At 41.9% G+C, this 15,391-nt stretch overlaps 1 protein-coding gene across 1 annotated transcript in view; it reads right to left on the bottom strand.

The window, feature by feature from the left end:
• The window catches only part of LAMA3 (laminin subunit alpha 3), a 172,196-nt gene that overhangs the window by 86,780 nt on the left and 70,025 nt on the right, over positions 1–15,391 (bottom strand). The window contains exons 14-21 of the mRNA XM_054985871.1: positions 15,049–15,095; positions 14,381–14,480; positions 12,905–12,957; positions 12,136–12,241; positions 11,336–11,435; positions 9,769–9,925; positions 5,067–5,199; positions 1,629–1,774 (exon numbers count right to left, since the gene is read on the bottom strand). Of these exons, the coding sequence (XP_054841846.1) occupies positions 1,629–1,774; positions 5,067–5,199; positions 9,769–9,925; positions 11,336–11,435; positions 12,136–12,241; positions 12,905–12,957; positions 14,381–14,480; positions 15,049–15,095 (842 nt within the window). The remainder of the gene's footprint in view (positions 1–1,628; positions 1,775–5,066; positions 5,200–9,768; positions 9,926–11,335; positions 11,436–12,135; positions 12,242–12,904; positions 12,958–14,380; positions 14,481–15,048; positions 15,096–15,391) is intronic.

The following is a 15,391-nucleotide window of genomic DNA, read 5'->3' as shown; positions in this document are numbered from 1 at the left end:
AGAAGCATGTCAGAATACTTCCCTTTGTGGAAAACATGAGAAACATGCAATAATTCAAATGGTCCTTTAAACTTAACCCTTTTACTGTGGTAGAGCTAGCGAAGCAAAGACATTTGTAGTGCAGTCCTAAGAAGAGTGACACCCTTCTGCCACTTAACTTCAATGGATCTAGAAGAGTGTAACTTTGCTTAGGATGGTGGTGTTGTTATTTCTCCATGGAATTCTGTGATGGATAGTGGGAGGAATCAGTTCACAAGGATTAGAGGTTGGATCCTTTTTGGGGTACTGAAAAGGGAGGGAGGGGGTCTCCTTTGACTACAAAAAGGCTGTGCTGGGGATGATGGGATGGGGCCTGTATATGATGGGAGGTGAACAGGGTGAGATTGAATAAAAAAGCTTGCCGGATCTAATCTTTGGTATTTGTTATTCTTCAGAGGCTCTGATTGCACCTGTACTGACAACAAAGGATTAACTGAACTTTGCACAGCCAATTTTAATACGTGTTAAATCCCCAAATTCCAAAAAAAACTTTTATGCATACACAATGGATTTTGTGCACATGCAAAGCTTTGGGTTAAATTTGCAAAAGAATAGTCATACACTAGTAGCATCATCTCATTTTTTAAACTAGGGAACATTTAAACCACAGTTTGTGATACAATTCAGAGTGTTACTAGTTTTTGGAGGGTAGCCTTATTGGTCTGCTGTAGAACAGCAGGATTTGACCCTGGTGGCACCCTAGAGAACAATAAAAGTTTTCAGGCTATAAGCTTTCAAGAGTCAAAGCTCCCTTCTTCAGGGAATGCTGCTGTTCAGCAAATATTCAGCAGAAAGCTGGAAGACTACTAGGCCGTTTCCACACGGCTTACCTCTCTTCGTAATGTCCCGGTAGATCACGCAAAAAACACGAATCGCGTTTTCTCGTGCGAGATTTGCACAATGTCACGTGATGTTGCGCAAATCTCGCGCGAGGAAACGTGATCTTCCGCGTTTTTTGCGCGATCTACCGGGATATTACGAAGAGAGGTAAGCCGTGTGGAAACAGCCCTGGTCAGCCAGAGCCACTCATCTAACCACTGGACCACAGAGGCTGTACCGAGATGTTATGAGAGTCCTGTTTGTGCAGGCTGTGATCACAGCTTGTTGTGATGCCTGTGCACTCCTCTTTCTCTCCCCTGCCTCCTGTCCCCATGCACAGAGCACAGTTTGGGCTTACTGGATTTGGAACATGTTCCAATTTTCCATGACAGCAAACTGTTCAAACGTCTAAATTCTGTGACAGGGAAAATTGGACTTTGTTTTGTCTCTATAAATATGAAAGCTAAATTTGGTTTAATACAAGTTTAGAATCACAGTTTGTGTAGGAAAAAAAACAAACACTTGTATTTGAATGTCACCGCCAATTGTATCTTGATTCAAGGCTCCTGGAAACAAGAAATCTTCCATTGTGTTCTATGCACAGAGAAGGTGAAGGAGAAGCAGTCACAAGCTCTCATTTTGTCTATTTTATTTTAATAATAAATGTAACTTCATCCACTGACATTTCTCCTGTATTTCAATGTATTATACTACTGAACAGATTCAGATCTCAAAAGTACAAACACCATAATCAGAGATGAACTTCTTACCAGAAGAACCCCTTCCCCTGCCATGATTTTTAAAATCCAAGTTCCAGGGGCAAGTGAAAATGGGTCTGCGAAGTTATTTCCTGGGATAGCTACAAACGCCGGCTTCCTGCTGGGCAAGAACATGATGTCTTTGGTCTCAGCAGTCCCTGTCAGCAAACAAGTTAATTAACACCAAAAAAATCTTGATTATTAATGAACTGACAACTACATTTGATTCATTGAAACTAGACAGACATCAGGGCAGTGGGTTAAGAAACTAAAGGGTCTGAATTTATTCTGCCATAAACACCATTCCCTGGAGTGATGCTCACATGCTGAAAATTAGGTTATAGAACAGGATCTAAGGAAGAAAGGTTCTACCCCTCCTTTTTGCTCAGTTTGCTAGTTTTCTGCTTGAAGGAGTGTTTAACATAAGGAAGCATTCCAAAAATGTGATCTTTTATGTTCCTCCATCTGTACTACCATTCTATTATCTCAGAATTGTGCCACTACATCCGCAACTCTGTCCCCGGCATGCGTGAACGAATCTTGTGGGCGCACCATTCACAAAGGGATAGAACACAGAGAGTATAGCAGAATAATTACTTGAATATACAAAGTATTTGTCAGAAGCCCATTTCCTACATCAGACAGCAATGAACCTAAGTTGGCCACTGAGTGAGCACTTGAAGCTCTTGGTAAGAGGTATGTGTCAAAACCCCAAATCTGTATCATCCTACACTGTTCTGCAACCTAGAGAGGTTTCAGGTTCTTTGTTAGATTAATACAATTCCTAAATTTGAATCAGGAAATGATTAGTTTTTAAATGAAGATTATTAAATCTAAAGCAGCAAAGTATTTGCCATGAATGTCTCTCTGGGAGCATGTGTCAGTACTGAAGATCTAAAAGTGGCAGGCAAGCCATTAACAAAACGAATCTGCATTAATAAATGAGACGATGGGTATCATGCGCAAAGCAACATTTTTGACAGCAAAGTAATCTATACAACTACAGCAACAATCAGCAAATGTAGGGAATCTCTTCATAACTACTCTTTTTGAGAAAACCTAGTCTGCATTTATCTGTTCACATTTCATTTCACTGGCCTAGATATTTGCAGTGTAATCCTAAGTGAGTTATTTGTCTTCCACGGACTTAGAAGAGTGCAACTATGCTTAGACTTGCACTGTTATTCGCCAAAATAATCCTCCTCCTGTTTTGGCCTTTTATTCTCCTTCCTCCTGCCACACTCACTCCCTGGATCTTTACTACTCCAGAGGTCTCTACTCTCAAGACCGCCTTTACTCCTGAGGAGGCTAATCCTGGCAGTTTTTGCCTCACCAGGAGGAAGGTGCACTCAGTGTCTAGTCCAACCTTTCCTCCCTTCTCTTAGTCAATGTGTAGCCTCTCTCGGGGCTGTTCCCAGGCTTCCCCACTTCACTCCACTCAGGGACCCCTTAAGTTATGATGACACTATCTTTGAAGCTCATGTGTTTAATTAAAGTATCGGGATCCTCAGATACATCAATATATTTGCTAAGAAATCAATGGTTAAAAAGACTCTTAAAACTCATCTGATTTCTGCAGTGTGTATGAGCATGGCAACAGATCACAGAGTGGGATGCAGGGACTATCTCAGTCTCTACCTGTGTGTGCCACTGAAGGGTGAGGGGAAGGCGGAACCCTTACTGGCAGGCAATGGAAGGCAACAGTATAATGTAGTTGCAGCTTCTGAGTGACTAGTGAAAACTTATGGAGGAGGCTGGGATATAGACTGCAGCCCATAAGCTGCTACTCTGGGTGGGTGAATGACAGTGATGCAGGCATGTTTATGCAAAAAAATACATATACCATCATCACTCCCTTTTCAGGTCTGGCAAAAATGAATGCTGGGAGTGTCAGGTTTCTAGCGAGAGGCTGAAAACTGCACAAAAAAGACTCAGCTAGGACAAGATCTTTAGACCCACTTCAGAATCCCCAATCATATGAACATACTTTATTGATTACAATTGTGGATTACCTTGAGGCTAAACTACATGTTAACATGAATGGATCCCCCCTACCATACAGTGTAAGCAGTCAGCCTGGCCTCCGCCATTTTAATAGCAGTTTATATATGGCTGCTTGTAATATTAAAAAAGTTCAGGCCTCTGGAGTTAAAATAGCTGCTGCGTGGCCACCAGAGGACCTCCAGCAGTTGCTAAATCCTGCCCAGGAGAACATGGCATGCCTGGAATGCCACTCAGGAATGCGGAGTGATGAAGAGACGATTGGCTTTGCTATCCCTCCTAGCCCCAGAGGTGCCCAGTGCAACTAAGGTCTCGCAGAGTTATCCCCACTTAACACATTCCTTTCCCTTCTTCCGTGATGAGATCTCCTGTCCTTGATTGAGGAGCTAATTAAATGACATTCACAAGTTCATACAGTTGTTCCTGGGAAAGAACAGTCCCTCCGTAAAAGTACTTAACTTAGCTCTGGTAGACTTCATCAGCAAACTGTCCTTTTTGTGCAGCACTAAAACATGTTTTACATTTGTATTCACATATCCCGCCAGCTGCCAGTCAAAGTACTCAAGCCTTTTGTCTAACCCAGGAACTAACCGTTGGAGCCTTTGTCGTAATGGCTAGGTGGGCTCTTCCACCTCAGGGCACATTTTACATATAAAGGTAGGCCCTGGCCTCATTCAAATTGTGCAAGCTTTCTGGCTTCTCCCTTAGGGTCACTTCCCTAAGCCTCTTGCTCTCTTGGCCAAGGATGCTGGTGTTCAAAGCTACTCTCTTCCTCCACGGACTGGACCCCTTCTCCAGGATAGGTAGATATATTTACTCCCTCTCTCTATTCCCAATTTCTGGCTACATTTCCTAGGACTCTGTGTGTGTGTGTGTAATTATTTTCCCCAGTAATTTGTGTGTATGTGCATGAAGTTATTGTGTTCAATAAAAGTTATTGTTTGATATTAAGCACCAGACTCACTTGTTCTATTTCGGAAGGGACCTGGTATACACCGGTGATAGATCCCAGTTACCGCCTCTCGTATAGCTGTCTTCCTTGCTTGCTAATTCCCCCATTTATTGCAAGGAGACCACTTCCAGTAACAAGTTAGGTCTTTAAAAGGTTATGGATGAGACCAGTGTTGTTCGGGGGAAAGAGAAGATTAACTCTTTTCCCATACACTGGTTTGCTATTGAAAGTGTCTCTTGCCAACCAATGATTTTTATTAGTCCCAGTAAGGAAAAAAGATAGATACCTTCTCTTTATTTGTCTCTTTCTCAACCTGTGAATGACAACCTGAGAAGTGTGTGTGGGGGGGGGGTCCAAGGCACAGAAGAAAAGTTAATGCCACCCCCCCCCCCTTCCCCAGTAGAATTCTTGATTTGTGAGCAAAGCTCTCCAGCACACTGCATAGGGTGGCTTTTACATCAATACATGAAGATGTTTGTCAGTTATGCTTTACATACCTTTCGGAGGCCGAGACTGATAAGTGATTATGTGGCCAGATACTACTGCAGTTCCAGGATTAATATATCTCAAGATAATATGAAATAAATAGAGGTTTGATTTCTCCACATTCAAAGTTATCCTCACTTCATTCTGTAAAATGGAAGTTAATAAAACAAGAAAAAAACAGCCATAAAGTGCCAAAAGGATAAACAGAAGCCATGCAAGCAAAATACTCACTTCCTACAGAAAAAAAAATACAAACACCACACAAGCAGACACTTATGCAGAGAAACAGCATTGTTGGATAAGGAAGAAGAAGAAGAAGACAGGCAAACCTAGCAAGAAACGTAATTCACTTACAAGTGTTATAAGGGTCAAAATGCTTTCCCTCAGCAACTGAGATCCTCCCTTTAGAGCTTTTTGAAACCAAGCTGACATAGTGCAGAACTAGGTGGAGGGGCTTAGGAGAAGCCACAGTGACAGCCACTACCACCTCTGGCTGGGAAAAAAGAAGCAAAGAAGAGGACAGGAAAGCATATTATTTCATACTACCACCGAAAGACAGAGAACATTCAGAAATAATTTAGCACATATAGGCATTATGTCAAAAATGTTACAGCAGGTTTTGATGAGTAACAGGAGGAAACACTTCTCACACATCTTCATAATGGATACAAGGTCTTACAGTTGAAGCCTAAGCAGACAATCCTGGAGGCATGTTCCACTGATAATAATCTGGTGACGATTTGTAAACAAGTAAGATGTACTTCTACCACACTGTATTGTAGAGCTGTTTCTACAACTGTTGCTCTGTCAGCTGTATTTCTATAAACAAGATGCAAGGTTTTTTCCACACCTGAGTGTTTCCCTTTTTAAAGGAGCCTCAGAGCACAACTCTTGCCCTCAGCTAATGCTGTTGGGCACCCTAAGTCCTCAGTTTATTCCTCAGGGCCTACTTCATCACTGGCCTGTTGGATAAACATTAGCTTATCCCTTATCAATCTCTTGTAGGTTGAAGGCTTCTGTAGCAATTCCTGACAAAGGGCTGTAGGAGAGCAAGATTCAGGTTTAGTAGCATGTTAAAGACCACCTAGATTTCCAGGGTATGAAGCTTTCAAAAGACGAAGCTCCCTTCATCAGATACAAGGAGTGGGGAAAGGTAGGAGTCTTTATAATCCAGGCACAGCTGTATAGGTTTTTTGGCTCAGCTGCTTTGCCTGTCCTACTTTTTGCCATCACTTTCAGATTTCACGATACCAAGTAGTGTTGTTTATGGGCACTGAAAGAGCTAAACAGAAGTTTTGATGAGACAACTTAGGTGATTTTAAAAAACAATTCATTTACAAATTTGTGAGTTTTTGATTTTTTTTCTTTACTAAGGAATCATACCCTGATATTTCTAAAGTTATATTTGTTCCTGTGTTCTGTGATAAGAAAGTTGGATGCAGAGGATGTGTATACAATGTTTAATTTATATTTTTATATTTAAAGATAACCTTTGCAAGCATTTTTTCTTATTCTTTTTCATTTTGAACAAGTGGGGTATATATTTAAGGCACTATTAAAAATACAATTGCATAAAAAAGTGCATGGACAATGTGCATGTATAATTTTAATTATATACAAGAAAGATTTATTTTAACCTTCCCTAAAGAATCAACATCTGCAAACAAAGAACTACAAAGTTGTAAAGAAAAGAATGCAGCAACGCATGCAGGGATAGGCACAACTAATGTTTCTACACCACAGCAACAGAAACAACTCCCAGCCATGCAGCCAACTCATTGTCCTTCTGCAGTAGCCCAAGCAGCTCAACCTCAGCAGGAGGCTGCTGGCAGGCTGGGCAGGGCACGCACAGCCCCCTGACCACCAAGGGAGCTGCTGAAGAAGCTTCAGAAGCAGCAGAGAGCTGAGCAAATGCACCTGCCACCGGGCTGAGATGGAGTGAGAGGGGGTTGGAGACTGCAGAGTCTACCCAACCCTTCCATTGGATGGGCTGTGAGAAGGGCCACCCAGGGAGGCTGGAAGGGGGTTGGAAGGAAACACCGGGAGTTGGGAAAAAGGGAACCCTTCAAAAACAGGTTCCTCTGAGGGCAGAGTAAGAGGCAGCTGGGGTGTCTGGTTATTTCCTGGGCAGGAGAAAGAAGAAGGTGGTTCATCCTCCTTCCTTGCCCATCTGAGACCTGAGGACTCCTGCCTTGGGAAGCTGGCAGGATGGCAGGCAGTTGGATGGGGCAGCAGCGAGGGAGGAGCTTCAAGTTTTTGTTCTTTGATTCAGTCTCATTTGGGGGTTTTTTATACCATATACTCAGCCACTCTTTTTTTCCCCTCTTCCTCCAATAATCTTCTTTTGCCATCAACCAACTGTAATGTTTTGCCAAGTGAATATTTTGTGTGTGTGTTATTTCAGCTAAGTAATGTGGGGGTTCGAATGTTTGTTTACTGTCCAGAGTAACTCTGTTGGAATCCCCTCCTCTATTTCCCCTTCCTCAGTCAAGGAATGGCAGGAGGGAGACCTGGAGTGGAGTAAAGGAGTTCGGGGTCTATCCATCGTGATACTCTCCACCTGCTCTGTCTCTCTTTGTGCTTCATCTTGTTCTTCGCCTTCTTCCTTGGGGGTTCTAGGAACACGGGCATCCTCTGGCTCACACCCTCTGGTGCTGCCCTTGGATGGCTTGCTGGTCTCGGATCTGCACCCTTCAGATCCAAGACGGTTGGATCTGAGGTGACAGTTGGATCCAGGATCTTTGGATCTGATGACTGGGTGGTGGTCGGTTCCATGCGTCTTTTCTTCAGCTTCATTGTTGGTACTGAGGCTGGTTCCAGTCTTGATGACAATGTCGAGGACTGTTGCTGGATCCGGAGAATCTCTGTGAGGCTCTACATCTCAAGTGTTCGGTGTCATTGATGGCTCCAAGCTGGATCTGGGGCTGTGGGAACCAATTTAGTTGACTGAGTGGATGGGTGTCGGATCCATGTGGGGGATACGGTCCTTGAGATCGAAGTCTGAGTTGGCGTGGCCGACTGGTCCCTGCTTCCCGCTGAGAGGAATACAATCTTAGGTGTATCAGAGGCTTTCATGGCCCTCTCCCAGAGGAGCACTTTCAGCCTTGTGACTCTCTCGGCCCATGCTTTCAGAGTAAATTGGCAGCACTGTTCACAGGCCTGAATGTTATGCCCCTCGCCTAAGCATTCCAGACAAATGGAGTGTCTGTCTGTTTTAGTCATTTTTGTTACACACGTGGTGCAACGTTTGAACAATGCTTTCACTGCCATTATGGCTCACTTATCTTTCTCCTTCTTTTTTAGGTAGAAGTGGAGCAGTAGCAAAGAACCTTCCTGGCTGGCAGCAAAGAAGGAACTGAGGGTAAGGGGGTACCGCCTCCCGGTGGCATGCTCGGCAGGAAATGCCACACATGCGCACTGCGGAGGTGTGTGCCCCATAGCAGACTTTAGCTTTAAAGAATCTTGCCGATCGTCAGGCCTGCTCATGTGCAGTCCCATTTGGGACTGTGCAGAAGACGGACAATGAACCTGGCACTTATCCATGTTAAATTGCAACTTATTCAAATCTGCCCAGTTTTCCAGTGTGTTCAGATCTCATTCATTTGGCAACTCACCCCCCCGCCCTATTTCTAATCTCTTAATTAAAGTTAGCTTAATGGGGAAGAAATTATCAAATACTAAAATCTCTAAATCAGCTCAAAAATAACAGCCAGTCTCTTATCTATGCTTTTTCAATACACTACCTTATTAGTAGAAGGCAGATGGAAACGTTATAGTTTACAGAATTCCAATTTTGTAACCTATATGGTTAACAATGGTTGTTGTGGATTTTCCGGGCTGTATAGCCGTGGTCTTGGCATTGTAGTTCCTGACGTTTCACCAGCAGCTCTGGCTGGCATCTTCAGAGGTGTAGCACCAAAAGACAGAGATCTCTCAGTGTCACAGTGTGGAGAAGATGTTGGCAGATATAAGAAATCTATTGTACATTATGGTTCTCTGACAGCCGCATGGGTGTGGTGGTTAGGGAGTCGGACCAGGATCTGGGAGACCTAGGTTTGAATCCCCGCTCTGCTCTTGGAGCTTGCTGGGTAACCTTGGGCCAATCACACACTCACAGCCTAACCTACCTCACAGAGTTGTTGTGAGGATAAAATTGGAGGAGAGGTGAACAGCGCAAGATGCTTTGAGTCCCCTCTGGGAAGAAAGGTGGGGTATAAACAGAGTCAATTAATAAATAAACTGCACACACTCTGCTTCTCCCCATATGCCACACAAATGCTAGATAGGAACTTCCAAAGGATGAACACATACCAAAAAAGATATCCAGATAACTCTTAGAGATGTATTTTACACATTTTTTGTTATGGTCATTTCATTTGTTTGGTATATCAGACTATCTGGCATCTTACATGCTAGGCCAGAGTATCTGCTCATACACTAATGTTGTTTCTAATGTACGCCACCTGGCTGTTGTAATGGGGACCAATAAACCCAAACTGCACAGGCCTGACCTTACTAAAGAATGTTTTCTTCTACATCCCATTCATGATAACATAAATCTTCTAGGAGGCTTTATAACATATGGAAGTATCTTCCAAAACATAAAGTGGTCTACAGAGATTAACTGATATGATGTTGATACTGTGAAATGGTCTTGGGAAGGGGGAATAAGTTAAATGCATACTTACAAGGAAAAACAAAAATAACACATACTTGTATAGAAGACATCTGTGCATAACCTCTCCAACTAAAGCCAGGGAATTCTTGAGGATCATATCCAAACCGAATTCTTTTTCCATTTGGTGTTGTACCATCTTCTATTTCAAGCTTCAGGTGATGTAAGTCAGGAAAATAGTAGTTCTTTTCAGGCCTTTCATAAATACAAAACTAATTTAAACTTCTCTCCTATGTTTAAAAAAAGAAGTCCACCTAGTCTAGAATTCTGTTTTTAACAGCAGTCAAAAAAGTATCCCTGGAAAGGTCACAGGAAAAGAATGAAGGCAACTGCCTGTCCTCAGCATCTATTACTTAAAAGCACAGGCCCGAACCATATGTGACAATGTCCTTGTGGCCACCACAAGAACTCTGTATGTAGCAGGGACCCCCAAACTCTGGGTGCTGATCACAGCCACCACAGACGCCTTAGGCAGTAGGGAGGTGCCTGTGCATTTTGTTTGTGACACTTTTTAGTTTCTGGGGTTGTACCCACATGTAACAACTGACTCTAGACACAGGCTAAAATAAATATCTTTTAGTTTATTGAATACAAATTCAGAGAGTGTTACTGAGCATAATGGACTTTTAGTTCAGGCAACATACAAGAAAACAAATACATCTTTCTATTGCTAGCTACAGCTATCTGGCCAAAACCCTGTAAAGCTTGCTACCTAGACTTCTCTGATGTAGCTTCTTAGCTGACAGGTTCTCATCATTAGGTTTGGTAAAGGAATCCATTTCCATGCCATGCTAGCCAAGGCATCTTGATGATAAAAGGCATGGAAGCAATCTTCTCTCTCATATGATAGTAAAGGAATAATGTCTTAGAGAAGGGAAGAGAGAGTGCAGCAGACAGCCATCTTTTCAGGCTTGCTGAGGTTACGCTATCAGCCAAGAACCAATCAGGGCTCACTTGCTTAATTAGCATTGCTAGCCATGTGAAATTGGGGAGTGAAGACAGGGATGGTGAGAGCCAGCCTCCCAAGACCAACTCTCTTGAGAACCTGCAAAGGCCTGCAGGTGTTGGAAATTAATAGGCCAGTACATTTTTTCTCAGCTAGGCTTGAGCCACACCTACAGCAAAGAGCATGAAGTACAGTGACATTAACCAAGATCTTAAGGGTAGAACAGGCCTGTTCCTTACAGACTCTACCAGCAAGTGCAGCAGGTTGAGGCTCTCTTATCACTCCCCAGCCCGCGGCTGTCTTGGCACTTGATAAGGCATGGGGGGGGGGAGAGGGAACAACAGCACTGCGTTGCAGGCATTTTAAAATCACTTAAAAGGACGACAGCATCCTTATGGTAGCCAGAAGGGCTCTGTCACATGTAGTTTGGCCCACAGTATCTCTATACACAAAGCTTCCATGTAACTATTATAATAAATCACACTTAATAGACTGATCCTCCTTAAATTTAGCACTCACCATTCCAAGAATAATTTTTGCAATTAGTAGCTGATTTGACACTAGACCTGACAATCATATACTAATACCAAACAGCAAGCATGAAATCTTAAGGAACGCACTATTCTGGTACACCAGCTTCATTTTCTCAGCTTACTTACTCATTGCAGGACTTTCCAACAATGTGTCTTCTGCATTCGCAGGCCCCCGACTCATAATTGCACACGTGACTTACAGACCCCCCCACATCACATTGGCATCCTGCAAGGCAAAAAAAAAAGAGTGCAGTTTTTTAAAATCACTAGAATATAAACTATACATTATGAAAAGACAGACCAGTAGGTTACTTTCTTTAAATCCCTTTAGAGCTACCCTGTAAAAAGAAGGAAAGCTCAAAGTCTCTTCTAAGGGAGATATATATGGGGATGCATCCCCAATATGCTGGCTGAGCAAAATAAAATGGCACAAGTAGAGACTTACTAAAGCAATGGCTGAGGGAGTAAATCCATGCCCCCTTTCATAAATGCTTGTGGTGAAAAAAATGGCTGCAGCAGGTCCAGCTATACCATGAAGCAATGTGAAGTATGTGCTTCAGGCAACAGATTCCAGAAGAGATGCTGGCTGTTCTTGCCTTCAATCTTCAAGTATCATTAAAATAAATGAATGCAAGAGAATATCATTTTGACTTTTGCCTTGAAATATGCGTATACTGAAAACCAGCACTGGTCTGGAGCATTTGTATTCTCTCATGGAAGACTGGCACAACAGAAGTGCTCCTCGAAGGTTCAGGGTAGCTACTAAGATTTTTTAAAGTACCATAATCTAAAAATTACTAAAATGATCAACTCAGTTATATAACAAATTAAAAACAAGGTGAAGGGGACTCCTCTCCTTGTTGATGCCAAACAGACTTCCCATCTCTCTGGGATCATTATATTTTATTAATCTGTTATTGTCGTACCTCGACATCCAAAATAATTCCGTCCTTCAAGACTGTAATAACCGTCCTCACAAGTATCACAGGAATCACCACAAACATTTGGCTTGCAGTAACAATTGCCATCCAACTGTAAAAAAAACAACTGTGAAATTTACATCTTTTTCCTTGATATATTTTTTATTTCAAACAATGCCCAAGAGTTATAATTAAAACAATTTGTTTTTAAACGTACATTTGTTTTTAAACGTACTCCTAATAAAAGCTGGGAACTGGCTTGTAGCTATGAGAGGGGCATCTAACAGGATCACCGTTCAAGCTAGGAAAAAGTCCAATGGTACCCACTTCTGTAGGCATGCCATACGTGGCAGCCCAAAAGAGAAGATGTGACTGATGTGAAGAGGATGCTTGTTACCTAGAGGCTTGAGATGTGACTGATGTGACGAGGAAGCTTATAACTTTTAGATTATAAGCTTCCTCTTCACATCAGTCACATGTCAGGCCAGCAGCTTTTGGTGTGGGGGCTTGTTTAGAGGGCTAGCTGCATCCAAAAACATCTTGATGAGCAGCAGAATCCACTTGCACACTACGTAAGCTACATCCTATGCATTATTACCTGGGAATATCCCACTGAATTCAATGAGATTTACTTCAGAGCAAACATGAATAGGATCAGGTTATTGTATTTTTCAAACAATATCAGCAGTTAATGGGCTACCTGTTCACATGGCTTTATTCAATTAGAATGTAAAAAATATATAAGCCTGATTATTTGTAAATTTAATGCTTTTACCTGTTGACATTCTTTGACTCCACTCAGAGTTCCATCTGCAGCACACTGGCACTCTGCAAAGGTAAATAAAGACATTTGGAACAACTTCCTATAATCCTCTATATCACTGGCATTCCCGGGATGTATGAAAAGACCTGATGACTTTTCATATATAATATTCCATCACAGAAGCTCTACATGTAAAGGTGTAGGATCTCATCACCTTTCCCTTATGCCTCCTCCCAGGTAGAATAGAACATCTGGAACCAGGTGATACTGTTTGTTTAAATGCTGAGCCCCCCTGACCCTACAATCTACAGTCATCTTGAAAGCAGGATTTGGAAAATGGTGTCAAGAAGATCCCACGGAGTTTCTCTTAGTTCAGACATTATGTTCTAAAGGCGGAGAGAAGGCACATATGACTGACACTTGAACCTCATTTCTCTGCAGGTGGGATAATGGGATAATGAATCTTGTTCTTCATCCTGAAGATGAAAAACTGCACAACTATCCTTTTTTTCCTTCCCCCCCCCCCAGTAATCCTTCTATGTTCAACAAATTCCTTTTTCCGGAACTCTCTCTGCTGCCTAAGTGCAATGTGCAGTCATTTAAGCTCAATATCAGTTCTTATTCTTTTGGCTAGATTGATAATGACATTTTACTGAAAAGATGACATGAACATTTTTGGGAAATTTAGGATTTATTCCCACAAAACTAGTTGGTTAGACTCACATATTGCTGGAAATATTTCCACTTATTTTTCTCTTATTGGTTTCTATTTCCATGTTCTACATCTCTGCAAAACTCAAAGCTAACAATGAATAAAGCAGAGAGCAGTTCACGAAACATCAAACGACAGGCATCTTGAAAAAATAAAAAAAATCCTCCAAACTAAAGGCCTCATTGAAATTCCAAATTTAATTACTCCCATAGGCTTAACATGAAGAAACACTAGATGGCAGAATTTGGCAAAGCTTTAAGTACCACTATTACTAACTGGGATCAGAGTCTTAAAATTGCAGGAATCAGGGATTATTCAATATTATGTCCCAAACTGTGAGCAACACATTTGGATGAAAACGTACCTCAAAAATTTCTGCAACAGAAAGCAGCTGAACCAGGTGTTGCATGAGCATCTATTTCTTCACAATCTATTTACTTGATGGATAGCCTGCCTTTCTCCTCAAGCTGTTTGCACTATTCTCCTCTCCTCACAACAAACCTTTGAAGTAGGTTAAGCTGAGATTGTGTGACTGGTCCAAGGTCACCCAGCAAGCTTCCCCGGCAGGGGATTCGAACCTGGGTCTCCCAGATCCTAGCCTGACACTCTAACCATTATACAACATCAACTCTCTAGTCCACTAAAGTCCTCTTCACAAAATACTCTAATGGCTGAACAAAAAATAATGCCCAACCAGGAGGATCTGGATTAGGCTAAAAATAGCTGCAAAAAAGCATAGATGGTGTGTTCATAACATGCAGTCAATGCAGTCTTACCTATACATCCCTCTGGGTTTTCTCTAGCCAGATTCCAGTATAGTGGTTTGCAGGTGCTACAGGTTGGACCTTCTACATTTTGCAGGCACTGACAATAGCCCTAATAGGCAATGGAAATAATGTATTTTTCATTAAAGGAAGTAAAGGGCTTTTACAAAATGATAATGTAAGTCAACAGAATTTCCATTTTACAAAAGGATTAGATGTAGCAGTTTGCTTGAATACACACAGTCCTGCAAATGTGAGCCTTGGTTCATAAAATGGCTGGTATCCATGGAGGCTTGAGGGAATCAGATGAGCTGAAGCAATGAGGTGGAGTTGGGGGGCTTGGATTTCACAAGTTGAGAATATTCGGAGATATTTACAAGCAGGTCCACCACTAGGGCCCGGCCACTGCTACGGTGCCTCCTATGTACTGGAGGGTCCCCCATGGAACCCACTTGACTCAAGCCTCACTAACAGGCAAGGGGAAAAGATTAAACACCCTCTGACTATATTCTAAGCAAATCTGCTGTAATGGAATATCCATATGGGTAGGCAAGCGCTAACGTATTGCCAGCTATTTGATTCTTTCTGTTCCTAACACCTTCACTCTATCGAGACAAACTCAATGAAATCACCATGAATTCTGTCCAGGCAAACCAGTTACATATAAATGTCATACTTACAGAATATGAAACAAGAGTTCCAGCAGGGTCACATTCACTGTCAACACCTTTAAACAATTAAAAACCAAAAACAACAGGCATTTATTAGAGAGTAAAGCGATTTATTTTCAACTACTTCTAAGCAAACAAGATGTTTTAAACATACCTGTGAAATAGATGAAATAATTATTAGATTATTAACAATACTACAATAATGATTCTTATGTGATTCTTATATCATAACATTGTCTTAATAGCACTTCTTACGTGCAGAGTGTCTAATAACAGGCTGGTGATCAATGTTATTCCCATTTACAGATAGTGAGCTTAGGCTGAGAATGTGACTTGCCTCGTTAACCCAGTG

Source organism: Eublepharis macularius, chromosome 7 (assembly GCF_028583425.1).
Source record: "Eublepharis macularius isolate TG4126 chromosome 7, MPM_Emac_v1.0, whole genome shotgun sequence".
Taxonomy (NCBI): Eukaryota; Metazoa; Chordata; class Lepidosauria; order Squamata; family Eublepharidae; genus Eublepharis; species Eublepharis macularius.
This window is presented reverse-complemented; position numbering and strand designations above follow the sequence as displayed.